Raw genomic sequence first — 14,353 nt, forward strand, 5'->3', positions numbered from 1 at the left:
TGGACAATACGAGTTTATTTATTATTAAGCGAGATGCGACGATATTACCGCAACAATGGGATCGTTACCGACATGGTAATCAGGACACAACGCCCTTGCCTCCCTAAGGGCTACGATGGCCGCCGAATCGTGGATGCAATACGTCCGCAGCATTTTTGCCAGCAGCTCGATCCACGGGTTCCCACAGATAGTCGACGGGAAAAGCCACATCTTCGGCAAGGTCTTCTGGGCCATCCTGGTGGTACTGGCCACCACGGGCGCTGGGTTCCTGAGCAGGCTCACTCTCGCGAGATACTACGAGAATCCGATCGTTATTTCCGTGGAACGGGACAAGTTTTCCTGGAGAACCGCCGTGCCAGGTACCACTTTCAACGTATAATTTACCAGTTCGCACCTCCTTCGATAGTTGCAAATTTTGGTCGAGAGTTTCGACTGTATGTCCTAATTTTTATTGAAATGTACCACAATCTGTCCAATCTGTTTCGGCTGACGGCTGACTGATTTCTCTTAGAATAAAAATTATCCTCACAATCTCCAATCGCTACCAAAGAAATTTAATTTCCCGAATTTTTTCGCTAAAAAAAATAGAAACCTCTGCACTGCATGGCCGTAAAAATATGGTTGATATAATGAATATAATTTACAATATTAATCGTCAAGATTTCGAACTATTAGCTCTGATTGGTCGAAAGTTGCCGGTTAAAATCTGTTCCACGTACAGGGTTTCCCATTGATAGAGGACGCCCTCTATATGTCAGGACCCGTTAGTCCTACGACTTAGAAAAAATATATATTTAGATAAATCAGTCAAGAGAAAAGGCCGGAAAATATTTCCAGGTATTTTACGGTGAAGGTTACGCCCCGTAGCGGCCATTTTACGAACCCGAAAATAATTTCCGGCTTTTTCTGTTTTACCCAAAATATTTTTTTTTCAAAGTTGTCGGACTAACGGTTTCCGAGATACGACCGGCCCTGTACAGCCACAACTAGATAACTGTCTTCTATGTATTCTATCGAGGTCACCAGTGAAGGAATTTATATAAAAAGCTTCTAACCGTCACTGACATCCCAGCAGTGACGATTTGCCCCCTGACGAAACTGGACCCCGCGGCTTTGGACGACTTCGTGAGCAATTCCTCCGTCGTCGACAAGATGGCGCTGCGGGAGTTCATCGTATCGCTCGCCGAAGCGAACTACAGCTCCTTTAACGCGGTGCCTTCGCACGACTTCATAACTCCCGATGAGTTCATGAGCGTACTTGACAGGCTGAAGTTCAACTTCAAACCGGTTGTCACCAACTCTGGACTGACCGTCACCAAGGAGCTGCTGCTCAACGAGACCATCACCGAGATGGGCATCTGCTACAGCTTCAACTCGCAGTTCGCGTCGTACCAGTCGATAGGGTAATACTATTTACAAATCTTCTTCTTCAGAACTTAACTGAAACTAACCAAAACTGAGTTAAGCTCTGAAGAAGCCGACAGGATCAGAGAGTTCGATTCAACAATAACCGACGTAGGAGGAATCCATTGTAAATAGTACACCAGTTGTATAGTTCAACACAAACACAAAATGAACTGTCGCAATGCCTCCTTTGCATTGCTGACCTCAGCTTATACAGGGTGTTCCAAATAGGTGGTGCCGTTTTGGCGAATTCAATTAACAAAATCTCAAGATTTTCAAATGGAATACGATACAAGTATGTAGAAGAAGTTTCTTTCAGATAATAGATGGATATTCATGTCTTGCCTGTGCTCTTTCTCCATTAACAGTGATTGTGTGTTTTGGGTAAGAAAAAATCATTCTCTTCGGAGTTTTCGGCAATTCGCTCATTCCTATGGGTAGAATCTTAGGACTTAGTACTCCCGATTCATCGAACTGATGATGGATTTAATATTTTTATTTCCAGATCACTACAGAATAGACTTTTTGCTCGCTCTACCTCTACCTAGTTTACTTCGATTTACTATTTAATTTGATTTGGTCCTTATCTTACCAAATTTCAGATACTGGCGGCAAAATCTTTGGACTCGGTTGCCTGTCCAGGAGATCCTCGAAGTCAACCCTCTCGATGGTGACGTCTTCACCGACATCATCAACATGTCGACGGGGTTTCACGTGAGTCGAATACGGGAGAGAAAAAAAGAACAATGTCAGCAATCGATAGCGATAACATATTGATTGGCTTTTAATTTTTTACTTTACTGTACTTCGCACTTTACCTTTTTCTCCACTTAAACTTTCATATAATCAAAATGATCAATCAATCAAGTCAAAAATAATCCGTATGTTTTAGCTCTATTTCGATTTCAAAAACTGGTAAACGACATTGGTAATGAATCAGATAAAGATCCGAATCTGCCATATATGCCCCAAATATGACATCGATGGCATCAAACTTCAGACACTTATCGTGTTTCATAGCAATGTAAAAAGAAACAAAGACGAGAACGGAGAACGGACAGACAAAAAAAAAATTCTTTTTCGACTCTGATCATTTCTGTACCGATGGCGATCCGTGGAAGTTTCTTTGTTTCATTTAAACTTACATTTTGTTTTTTTATTTACCACAACTTTAGAAACCAGAAAGTTTCAGAAGTATAGTTTATAGAGTATAAACTATACTTCTTCTTCTTGAAAATACCTTACCACGTTGCTCTATCGATTGACAGTTTTCATTTATTGAAGGAACTTGAAATTTGAGGGTTGTTTTCTAGTCACTTTTAATCATAATAAAACAGCGCCGGTACTATGCCCCATAAAGGTGTACATCCACGGTCCGCTCGAGGTGCCGGACGCCCTCACCAAACCGCTCTACTCGCCGAACGGCCACTTCCTGCAGGTCTACCTCACGTCGCTGAGCATCATCGCCAGCGAGCACACCAGGGAGCTGAGCGTGGAGCAGCGAAAGTGCAGGTACCATCACGAGAGCTACCTGGACCACTCGCCTGTCTACTCTTACGTGTTGTGCCGCATAGAGTGCAGGATTTCGCTAGCTAAGGAGCTGTGCGCATGCGTTCCACACTTTTATCGACCGATTGGTGAGTGGCATTTGTTTAAAATACACCTTTTCACTTTAAATAAATGCCGGAAAATGTATCTGACCATCGCCAATGTGAAAAGTGTATTGGTGTTTTATACTTGGGTTTTGGCGATCACTTTTTCCATTTAAGATGCTGCTGTGTAAACAGTAACCAACCTTGCCAATAATAATAATAAAATCTTTATTATCGCACATATTTAGAATACAATCAGTGTGTTATGGATTTCGTCGAGTAGGTCAATATGGATCACGCAAATGAGGCAGAAAAATACATTAAAAATTTATATAATGTAAAATATACGACAGAGCACAACAATACAGTGATGACAAATATTAATAGGTAAAATATCCGTTTAAACTATAAAAACATTTTCTAGGAGGAAAAAATTTAGTTTGGATTTAAAAATGTTTACATTACTACTGCTCTTTAGCTCTGGGGGCAGTCCATTGTAGACTCTAATACCGGTGTTCGTTAAATATTTTTTCGAAAATTCTAGTCTATTTCTTTTATGGAGTCTTTGTTACGTGTATTATAGTCGTGAAAACCTCCGTTTTTTTGTATTTTTATATACCCATAAACAAACTTCTTCTTCTATTCTAGCTATTCCACGAATTCCGTATTGTTCCATTTTATTCAAAAGAATTTCGTGGTTGATGCAGTCAAATTCCCTTCTAAGATTTTTTAAGAATTTATTAATTTTTTATGTTTACTTTTCTCATATTCATATTTTTCGATGGAAATACAGCCTCGTTTGCTTTCTTTTTTTGCTAATACTATTTAATTTTTTTAGACGTTTGCTAGAACTCTTTACTGTCTAAAATATGCTACGCAGAAAAGATAGATATATATAGACATTTATTATCAAAAATTAAATCGTAACACCATATATCTCGGTTAATATATCTAATTGTGCACCAAGGCAAGTTAAATCGTAATATTTTTACTTAAATAATCTTTTAATTAATTAAGTAAGTAAGGTCTAGGTGGCATCCGACCCACAAACGTTCTCAGCTAGCATCCGGCAATATATCTTTGCGGTCGAACCGGCATCCTTGTAATTAAGGGAACGCATTTTCGGGTAAACTCAAACAATTTGATTCTATCAAAAGTGTTGTATTTTTGACAAAATATTTTGCGAAAATGACACGTTACAATTACAATTCCGCTGTCGCTCCAATCGATCTGGGCCAATAACCGAAACATTTTTCTGTTCTTAGAGGGAGAGAGAACGTGCGACGTGAAGGGGCTGCACTGCTTGTCTTCGTATCGAGGTAGATATCGCGTTGAAATCTGAGCGTTTACTACAGTTCTGAGTTCGTAGACAGGCTCGTTTTGCTGGAAAACGAGTGCTCCTGCCTCGCGAACTGCGAGGAGATCATTTACACGGTAGAAGACGTGGACCTGAGGCCTTGGTTCCTGGGTTCGAACCTTCAATGGGCCCTCAAAAGCTACCCCGAGTTGAGGCTGAGGCGCGACGTTCTTTTCGGTTTCTCCAATTTGATAGGCACGTATGCGATAGCCCACCAGGAATTCTTAAATACATAACCAGTCAATTAATGTTATCTCCATAGATGTTATTATCCCAAAAGAGGAGATCATTTCATACGACTCTAATGAAATTCGAGTTGAAACAGCAAAAATCCCTGAAAAATCACAGGAAAAAATTGAATATATTCTTGCAGAGAAAGCTGATTGATTGAGTGAACAATAACTAAATATATGGATTAAGGAAAGACCCGGACAAGCTGTAAGAATGAAATATGGCCGAACACGGACCTGTTCGGCCATATTTCATTTGCTTAGAATTTAATTATTTGGGGTTTTGTTAGGAAAGATACTAAACAATACTTATTTATGTATGTATTTATGTTTAAATCTAAAATAAAATTACTAATTATTTTTATTACCTACTCAAATTACTTAAAATTATTCACATAATATATCAGTGCCGCTATCGCTATCACCGCCTGTTCTAATTATTAATTGTTCTATATTATTTGCAATATGGATATACGATTGTTCTGCTTTTTCTATATGCCCAACTTTGTGGAGGGTGGAGGGTTGTTAAAAACTTCGGTTTCTATAAGTTTGAGGACATTGGAGTTAATATTGGGGAAAATATTGTTACGACGAATGGCAGATTTCAGTTGGTGTCAAACATATTCAATGGGATTAAATATACAGTGGTAAGGTGGAAGCCTTAACACTGTATGCCTTAGATTTTTTGCATAATTATCACAGGTGTATTCCTTTTGTAGGTTCAAACCTTGTAGAACCTCAATTAATTCCTTTTTGGTATAATCTTCGCGAAAATAGATGTCGTTATTATACATGTAGTTTTGGATTATTGCTTTTGTGTCACATGAGGAAGGGGTTTTAGTCAACTGTCTAATGTGACAACTTGCATTGCCCATTACAATGACGCTATTAGGAGGAATGTTTGGAACTAGTTTGTTTTTAAACCAACTTTTAAATAAAGCGGTGGTGTCTTCGTGGTAATCCAAATAAGAATCTTTAATATTTTTCGCAGACAGAGAAAGTCCATTTGGAATCCAACCATCTGTAGAGCCAGCATGCAAAATAGTTATTCTTTTACCTCTTTTTGATGGCGCGTTTGTTTTTCACTTATCAGTTGAGTAAACCCGACCCTTTTCCGGGGTATCATAAGTGCGGAACCAGGTTTCATCCAAGTAAATAATTGGCCTTTGTGGTTCTCTGTAAAACCTAATTTTTTCTAGATATTCCAATCGCCATTTTCGAATTCTGAAAGATTCCATTAAAACTTGCCTTTTGTCAATTTTTTTAAATCTAAAAACCATGTGTTGAATACACTTCCATAAGGTAGTTCTGTCACATTTAATAATCTTATTGACCGCGCTTGGATAATCCCATTCAAAAGCAATTGGTCACTTTGTTATATCTATGAACAGACTATACCTCTCTTTGCAGTCTACATCGGACTCATGATGGGCCTCTTTCTGGGCTGCAGCGTGCTGAGTTTCGCCGAGATCGTCTACTTTTGCACGCTGCGATTGTATTGGTTTCGGAAATCGACCCGAAGGCGCGGAGAAACGATATACGTTTACCGTCGCAGTCGTCGAAATTGCTGGGTGGTCCGACGCGACTGAGAAGCCACGTGTGACGCAACACATTAATGGATTTCTGTTTGTTTAAGCGAGCTGACAGTTATAAGCCACATCTCCGCGCTAGTCACTTGCGTTTCGAATCCGTGTTACAATTATACGTAGTTCCGACTAATAAGAAATACGAAATGGGCTTTGTCTTCTATCTATTTACAGTCGGTCAAAAAAGTCTCAGAATTTTTTCAATTTTTTCAAGTCAATATCGGGAATCGCATTAAAAGTAATAAAAATAAAATAAAAATCATTTAAAAAAAATAAGGCAGCTTTAGAAGCAAGAAACAATGTCAAATAAGTCTCCGTATCCCTGATGATAAATGGTAAAGTTTCTTAAAGTCTAATATTTTGTACAATTGCCGTTAATAATGGCGCCAAGTCTTTTTGGAAGACTTAAAATAAGCTTTCTTGTTTCCCACTCTCCTCTTGTCCTATTTTTGTGGTCTTCTTTACTCGTAATTTGATGTTTTTTTACTCGTCGCTTTAATTCTTCCCACAGGTGCTCTATGGAGTTAACATCTGGAGATTGTGGTGGTGTATGAAGTTGTTGGAGGACATTGTGGATTATCCATGACCTACAAGCGTAGCAGTGTGTTTAGGATCATTATCCTATTAAGGTTAAGTTTTTCAACACTTAGGCTTAAATTATTCTAGCCAACTTTATCCCGACGATCGGACCCAAAAAGATTAATTTTTGTTTCGTCACTAAAGATAACGTTTTCCCAAAACTCCCTGGTTTTGGGCAAATTCCAAGCTTTTTAATTTTTTTTCATAACAGAAGACTCTTCTAGTTTACATATTGTACAGTTGAAAGTGATTTTTTAATTATTTTACCAATATCTCTAAAAGATTTCGCAATATTTGCTTTTACTTCGAAACCACCGACTTAAAAGTGGCGTCAAAAATAAACAAGTATTACTCATTTGTTTAAGCGAAATTTGATACAAGCCGACTTGATAAAATATTGATAATTAATAAATAGCGATTTATTAAAGTGTGTGGAAACTTATTTGACATAATTTCTTACCTCTAAAGCTGCATTATTTTTTATGGATTAAATAAAGCGTTTCAAACGATTTTTATTTTTGTTTTTTATTACTGTTAATGAGATTGGCGGTACCTACTTGAAATAGAGTTCTCATTAAATGTAAGTGAAAGAAAAAACTAAAAGAAAACTGAAAAAATACTACGTGTACGGAGACTTTTTTGACCGACTGTATATATAAATCAATTGCTGCTCTTCTCTTGCTCTTGAAATGTCCGTGGAGGTCTAAGGAAGGTTTAAAAGGCGAGAAAACCCTAAAAACGGCCCTTTTCTTTTTCCCACATATAAACGAGTCGATAAAAAAGCAACAGTACGACGTTGAAGCACTTAAATCGACAACAAAGAATTGCGAACAACACTTTAATGACATTCTGCCTTGAAATTACCATTAAAGTAATATAGTAATATAGTAATATTATAGTAATATTTTGTATCTGATAAAGGCACGGTGTTCCAGAAACAGCTGTCATAACGTAAAGCATTAAAAACTGCGAAAATCCGAACATTCTTTGTTCTATTTTAATTTGTGAAAAGTTTAGGACTTTAATTTATCGACTGCGGCAATACGAGGTCTTCCGGGTCAGCTAGTTGCCTAAACATCATTAAAAAAATAAACCAAAACGAGAACCTAGACATTAAAACAATTATTTAAAACGATAATGGACATAAAAATTATCATAAAACGAATTTTCCCCTTTTTATTACATTTTTTTCGCGAATGTCTCAGAACTTTATTATCGGCACTTACCACGTTCGTTACTTCCACTCTTCAATTGCACTTTAACAACAAATCGTAAAGTGTTCTATATCGGGTGACACAAGAAACTATAACTTTTAGACGGCTCGAGATGGGTATTTGAAATTTGGAATGGTTGATATACGCTCAATGTTCAATTTTTTGACAATATGTAGCCAATGGTCGCACTTCCGGTTTGAGCCGAAACGACAGTAACAAGTTTCGAATTTTAAATGCCACACCCTATATTTTTTGCATTTTTCATTTTTTTTAAATACCAATCTGTTTTTTTTCCCATTAAATGCTATTTGCCATTAGACAAGTAAAGAAAAGTTTCATTTACAATTTTTCCCACTATTATAATATAATAATAATAATAATAATAATAATAATAATAATAATAATAATAATAATAATAATAATAATAATAATAATAATAATTGTTATTATTATTATTAATTAAATTAAATAAAAATTAAAAAACACAAAAAGGGAGAAAAACCGTCCTATTCTAGGTAGAATGATCTCCTGAATCCAAAAATGCAAAAAAATAACCAACCATTGACTACACACTGTCAAAAAATTTGGCAAATTCAGCCTATATTAACCCTTTCATATTTCAAATCGCAGTGCGTTTAAAAGTTATAGAGTGTTCCCACTTTCTTGTGTCGCAAAAAATTATACAGGGTGTCTCATTTATAAGTACACGACTTTAGATCATAAATCACAAAATTAAAAAATGCTACTGCACTGAATACGACTTTCTCATTTATAACAATGTAATAATAATAGAAATTTATAAGACATTTTTAGTAGGCCTTGCTTATAGCTGTCAAGGACATACTTTATTTTTTGTTGAATTTAGTGTTCTGTTACACAAAATTTTGTCTATTGTTTGGACTGTTCAGATTCGATTTTTGGGTAGGGTTTTTCCGAGCTAGATTTGTGGGCCTTTATTTTTTTAATGAAAATCTAAAATGTCATCTAAGAATTGCCATTAATTCTTGGAACGGGTATTTATTTTGATTGAATTGTTTGGACTATGTTGGACTGGAACTAGAGGCCTCGTTCCGTGGGCCCGCGAGATTGCGTGATCTAACTCCCATGGATTTTTTTATGGGGAGTTTTCCAGACCACAGCAGAATTGGAGGAAGCCTCTAGAGAAGCGTTCGCTTTCATCATTCCCATAGAGTTAGTGGAAAAAGCAGCGTTCAGTGTATTGATCATTTCAACATTTACGTAAAAATATTTTCACAGCCCAATAACACATCACAAACACAAATCTTATTTGCATTGACCCCGGGTTATCGCAGGAAGGGAAGAAAATGATACCAAGTTCCTTGTATAAATCCAAAAACTTTGTTTTAAATGCCATTTTTGTCAAGTCCATTTCCATTCTAATATTTATTGTGTTTCGTTCATTGCCTTAAAAGCTATAATTAAGTGTTCTTAATATTCAAAAATATTAAAAATAATATCTAAAATTAAAATTAAAATATTAAATGGTTCTTAAGTTTCGTGTTTTTCACTTAAATACTAGTCTTGCCATTTGTGGGAAAAGTTTGCTGGTACAAGTATATAGTGCTGACCAAAGTGGGCTTTTATGGACAGCTCTTCCAAACAAAAACTTAGTACATAAAAGAGAAAACATAATAGTAAGAAGTTGCTCCAAGAAATTCTTGTCTTGGCAAAATTTGGAAGGAAAATTTTGCTTCCAAATGTTGATGGTACTGATCAAGAAGCGTGGGCATTGTTGGGCTTTTATACACAGACTTCTTAATACGCCATCCTCAACAGAAAATTATAGCAAAGAACTGAATATCATTATAGATAGAATTATAAACAAGAAGCAAATCCAGACATCAGTAAACTCTATTTATCCGAAACCTAATACAGAATACGAACAATTTAAAACAATTACATACATAGGAGAACCTAGTGAAAAAATTTCAAAACATTCAACAAACAAGGATTAAAAAAATGTCGTTTCTCGTTTTCTATAAATATGCAGTTTCGTCAAAAAGTTGAAGACAGATATTTGTTTAAAAGAAATATATATTAATCAAATTAATAATTTCTTTATAAACAGCGTGCAAAATAATGATAGCCCCAATCAAGAACTGCTGAGTTTTTATAATAATAATAGGTTAAGTGACAGAACGGATCACTTTGACTTTGTATTGTCCACGGAAGATGAGATTTTCAACATTCATTAATCATTATCATTAATATTTCTTTGCTGTCCATATATTGCCCTATACATTACGCATAAAATAAATTCGTACTTTCCGTCAACATGGAAGCGGGCACAAGTCATCCCCTTACCGAAAATAAACAATCCAAGCGAATTTAGTCACCTGCGGTCAAATAGCATATTGCCTGTTCTATCTAAAGTAATTGAAAGAATTATGAACGATCAAATGGTTAACTTTTTAAATTCTAATCATATTCTACCAGAGAAACAGTCTGGTTTTAGACCTAATCGCAGTTGTGAGGGTGCCATGCTGGACATTACTGATGACATTTTTAGAGCGACTGACGATGGAAAGCTTACGGCTTTAATATTGTTGGGTGCTCGAAAGTTTCTGTGTTGCTTTTTGTCAGGTCGGACACAACGGGTTGTTTACAATCAGCAGCAGTCATCGTTCCTAGGTGTTCGCACGGGTGTTCCACAGGGCATCATTCTTGGTCCCTTGTTGTAGGTACACTATTTTTACTTTTAACTTCGTTGGAGCCCTCCACCAATGCAACTGTCATTTTTATGCGGATGACACCCAAATTTACTACTCATTTTTTCCTCAAGAAATTGCTACCGCGGAGGATCTTCAGTAATACTCTTTGGAAATGATAATCATTTAACCCATGCAAAGTATAACATAACAATTAAACTTCGCAACATAAAATTGCCACTCTCTGAGTCATGCAAAAGCTTGGGTCTCACTCTTGATTCGCAGTTGCGGTTCAGAGAACATATGGTTGCCTATGCTAATTTAAAATTAATTTATTTGTCAGGGAACTCGTAAGTTTCTGTGTGAATCACTTGTTCTGTCACAATTTAGTCACTGCAGTGCTGTGTACGGACCGTGCCTGGATGCGTCCGATCGTTACCGTGTCCAGAAGGTTAAAACTCCTGTCTAGGGCTAATTTATGGGGTAAGGAGGAGAGATCATATCTCCCCGTACCTTGCTGCGTCGGGTTGGCTTAACATGCACCTTCGATGCAAATTACGAATGAGTTCTCCTTATTTCAACATTCTTAAAACAAAATTACCTTTTTATCTTTACAGAAAAATTACTGTTAACATATCAATACACAATTTGAATCTGCGTGGAAGACACCGACTTGTTATACCCCGTGAGCGCAAAGAATTATTTAAAAGATCATATTCCCATAATATAGCCATTTGTATTAACCCTATTACTAATTTTAATATTAATCACTCCAATTCAACGTTTAGGAATAATTTCAAAAAGCAGTTGTTACGTACGCACTAATATTAAGCTCTTCTATAAAACATGTGCCCCTTTCCTTTCCCTTCCTTCCCCCTCCATTTCTTCTCTATTCTTTTTTTTAGAATTATGTGTGGCGTTTTCAAATAAATTCTATGAAATTTTTTATTATTATATTTTCGCTGTTAAATTGAGGCCTGAACGGTATCTAGAACTTCTAGATGGCTGTCCTAACAAGGCCTATTGTTGACCATTATTTCACTTACTTAACTTTGGTTATGTAATTATTTCCATGTAACTTTGATGGTTATAACAATAAATGTATTATTATTATTATTATCATTAATTACTGCCTGTTAGCTTAGTAGCTTAGCTATGTTCTAATTGGGCAGCCTCGTCTGCCTGTTGGTTAGCCCTGGGGTCTATAAATAAAAAAATAAATATCACAGGCCCAAAAAAAAAGGGATACCCCGTCCATTCGAGCTCGTTTACCTTTGGTTATTAGTTAGAAAAATAAACGCGTCTAGATCTATATCTCGATTTTTTGTAACATCCGCGCGACGATAAACTTGCAAGTAGCCGGGCACTAAAATTACGCTACGCTTTGCCGGAGGCGTGGTCTATCGAGGGCGCGCGCATCGCTATTGGTCCAGGTTTCTCTCGGTGCGAGCGGCCCAAACGGATCTCCCGTCTCCTATTGGGCGGTTTCATCCCCGACGCGCCGTATCAATCCGACAATATCCGCTTATTTCTGGGGCCTGGCGTCATCGCCTCGCGTTTTTTGCGGACCATTGTGATGTTAAGTGGAAAATTGTTAGTCTCGCCCGGTGAATCGAAAAGTTGCAAATGACGTGCGAGCGTTCGATTGTCTTTTGTCGTCGGCGTGAATAATTCCCGGAGGTGACGACTTTGGAGTTTATTTTATTCGGCAAGGTATGGCAATATATATACATTCAATTTTGATGAAATGAAATGAAAAAGTTAGTAGAATGTTATTTTTCCTCTAATAGTTTTAATGAAATAACTTATCATCATCCAATGATTGTTATTTAAAGAAAACGCTACTTACTATTAATCATTTTCAATACACTTATTTAAATAATTTATATAAATAATTCTCTGTTTATAAGTTAATAACAACTTTTATATAAACCCATATACGGTCCTTTAGATATTCTATAGTGCTAACTGTGGTACAATAATCCAGACTTTTCAAGAAAACGTTGAAACCACTTAAATCTGGGCATCTAGGGGGCCATGGTTGAAGTTTCAGTCAAACCATACATAAAGCGCATATCTGCCAATTCCTCATTAGTAAACTCCACCAAACTGATGACAAACATCCATCATCAATCAATCAATCAACAAAAACTTTCGACAACCAATAAATCAACAAATTAAATTTCTCTAGAATGATTGGAGATTTTGGGAGTAATTTTTATTTTAAGAGAAATCAGTGGCGTGCCACCGATATCTGCCAAAATAGACAGGCGTTTTATTTTTGAATATTTTTTATCGCCGTTTCTCAAAGGTTAAGAAGCTTGGGACACCTGTTTGTATGAAGTTTTCTTTTTAAAATGGACTCCATGAATTTTACTCTAACCGCAAGAGAAGAGAATAATCAGAAGCAACGTAAAAAAGTTTATTAATTTTTTTTTTAATTTCGAACCTTCCAAATATGACTTTGTTCTCATTTTACGTATTTTATTGAAGTTTTTTTAAAAATAAAACATATCACGTTTTCCTAATAATATATAAAATAAACAACAAACAAACAAAAAAAAAGTGTAGGATTCCTGTACGAAAAGGGCAAAAACGGAACCAGGGGTCTTCTAATTGATTTTGTGAAGAAAACTGTCCACATTTTTGAGATACATTGCGGTGAAGTTTTCAAAAATAAAATATACTTTTTAATATCTTTAATACCACTTTAGACATTTTAATGGTATTACTTTGACACAGTCAAAAATTTTATCTCTAGATGATGAAGTTGCTTTATTTCGGGAGATAGAACGGGGCGGAAAGAAAAGTGATGTGGGACGTCATTACGGACTTACACTGTCCACTGTATCCACGATTTGGAACAGCAAAGACAAAGTCATTCACCCTGAAGCGGCAGGCAGTCCTATTAAAAAACTGAGAAAGCCAAAATTTGAAGATTTGGATCGGGCAATGTTGCAGTGGTTCCAACAGCATCATCTTAAATTGCACCACTCTCTAGACCTACCGTAAAACTAAACGCAGAAAAGTTTGCTGAACAGCTTGGCATTATCGACTTCGAGGCTTCGGAAGGATGGTTGGGGAAACAGAGACATGGTATAAATTATGGACGGATGTCGACATAAACGTCGCTAATGATTGGCTGGACGATATTTCTATATGCTGACGAAACTGGTATTTTTCACAAAATGACCCCAGATGAAACTCTTAAAGTTCGAAGTGGAAAATGTGTGCGTGGAAAACTTTCCAAAGAACGTATAACAGTGTTAGTTGCTGGAAGTATAAGTGGGAGAGGAAAAAGAAAGCTAGTCGTGATTGGAAAATCAACTAATCCACGATGTTTTAAGAACATCAAGCATTTGCCGGTCACTTACAAGGCAAATAACGATGAAATGATCGATTCCGAAGACAAATTTTCCATTAATATGCTAAGTGCAGTCTTTATTAGTAAAGCTTGGAAAGAGGTGACAGCAGAAACAATTCAATACTCCTATGCAGGACGATAGGAGTATTAACAGACCGAGACAGAACGCGAACAGGACCTGGAAGATGATCAGCCACTAAGCGAGTCCATAAAGCAGTTTCAAAGAACAATTACGTTTACAAGTGAGGAGTTACAAGATTTTATTTTGATAGATCAGGATTTGCCTACAACAGCAGACTTGACAGAGGAAGCCATATTACAACAAGCAAGAAAGGGTGAGGAAGAGCACCAAGAAGGA

At 36.6% G+C, this 14,353-nt stretch overlaps 1 protein-coding gene across 1 annotated transcript; it reads left to right on the forward strand.

Annotated features, from left to right (window-relative positions):
• Positions 1-115: 115 nt before the first annotated feature.
• LOC132703224 (sodium channel protein Nach-like) lies at positions 116-6,231 on the forward strand. The gene is made up of 7 exons (XM_060672350.1): positions 116-359; positions 1,073-1,403; positions 2,007-2,118; positions 2,765-3,041; positions 4,262-4,274; positions 4,340-4,548; positions 5,994-6,231. The coding sequence occupies exons 1-7, from the start codon at positions 116-118 to the stop codon at positions 6,170-6,172; spliced, it is 1,365 nt and encodes a 454-aa protein (XP_060528333.1). The 3' UTR covers positions 6,173-6,231.
• The last annotated feature ends 8,122 nt before the right edge of the window (positions 6,232-14,353 follow it).

The sequence above is a fragment of the Cylas formicarius genome, unplaced genomic scaffold (assembly GCF_029955315.1).
Source record: "Cylas formicarius isolate icCylForm1 unplaced genomic scaffold, icCylForm1.1 PGA_scaffold_6__28_contigs__length_40554024, whole genome shotgun sequence".
In the NCBI taxonomy this organism is placed as follows: Eukaryota; Metazoa; Arthropoda; class Insecta; order Coleoptera; family Brentidae; genus Cylas; species Cylas formicarius.

What these genes read in the sequence shown, in the direction of transcription:
- LOC132703224 (XM_060672350.1), top strand. Translation starts at nt 116, where the DNA reads ATGGCCGCCGAATCGTGGATGCAATACGTCCGCAGCATTTTTGCCAGC. An exon ending in CTGGAGAACCGCCGTGCCAG is followed by an intron (nt 360 to 1,072) that starts GTACCACTTTCA and finishes CTGACATCCCAG; the next exon opens with CAGTGACGATTTGCCCCCTG. An exon ending in GCGTCGTACCAGTCGATAGG is followed by an intron (nt 1,404 to 2,006) that starts GTAATACTATTT and finishes ACCAAATTTCAG; the next exon opens with ATACTGGCGGCAAAATCTTT.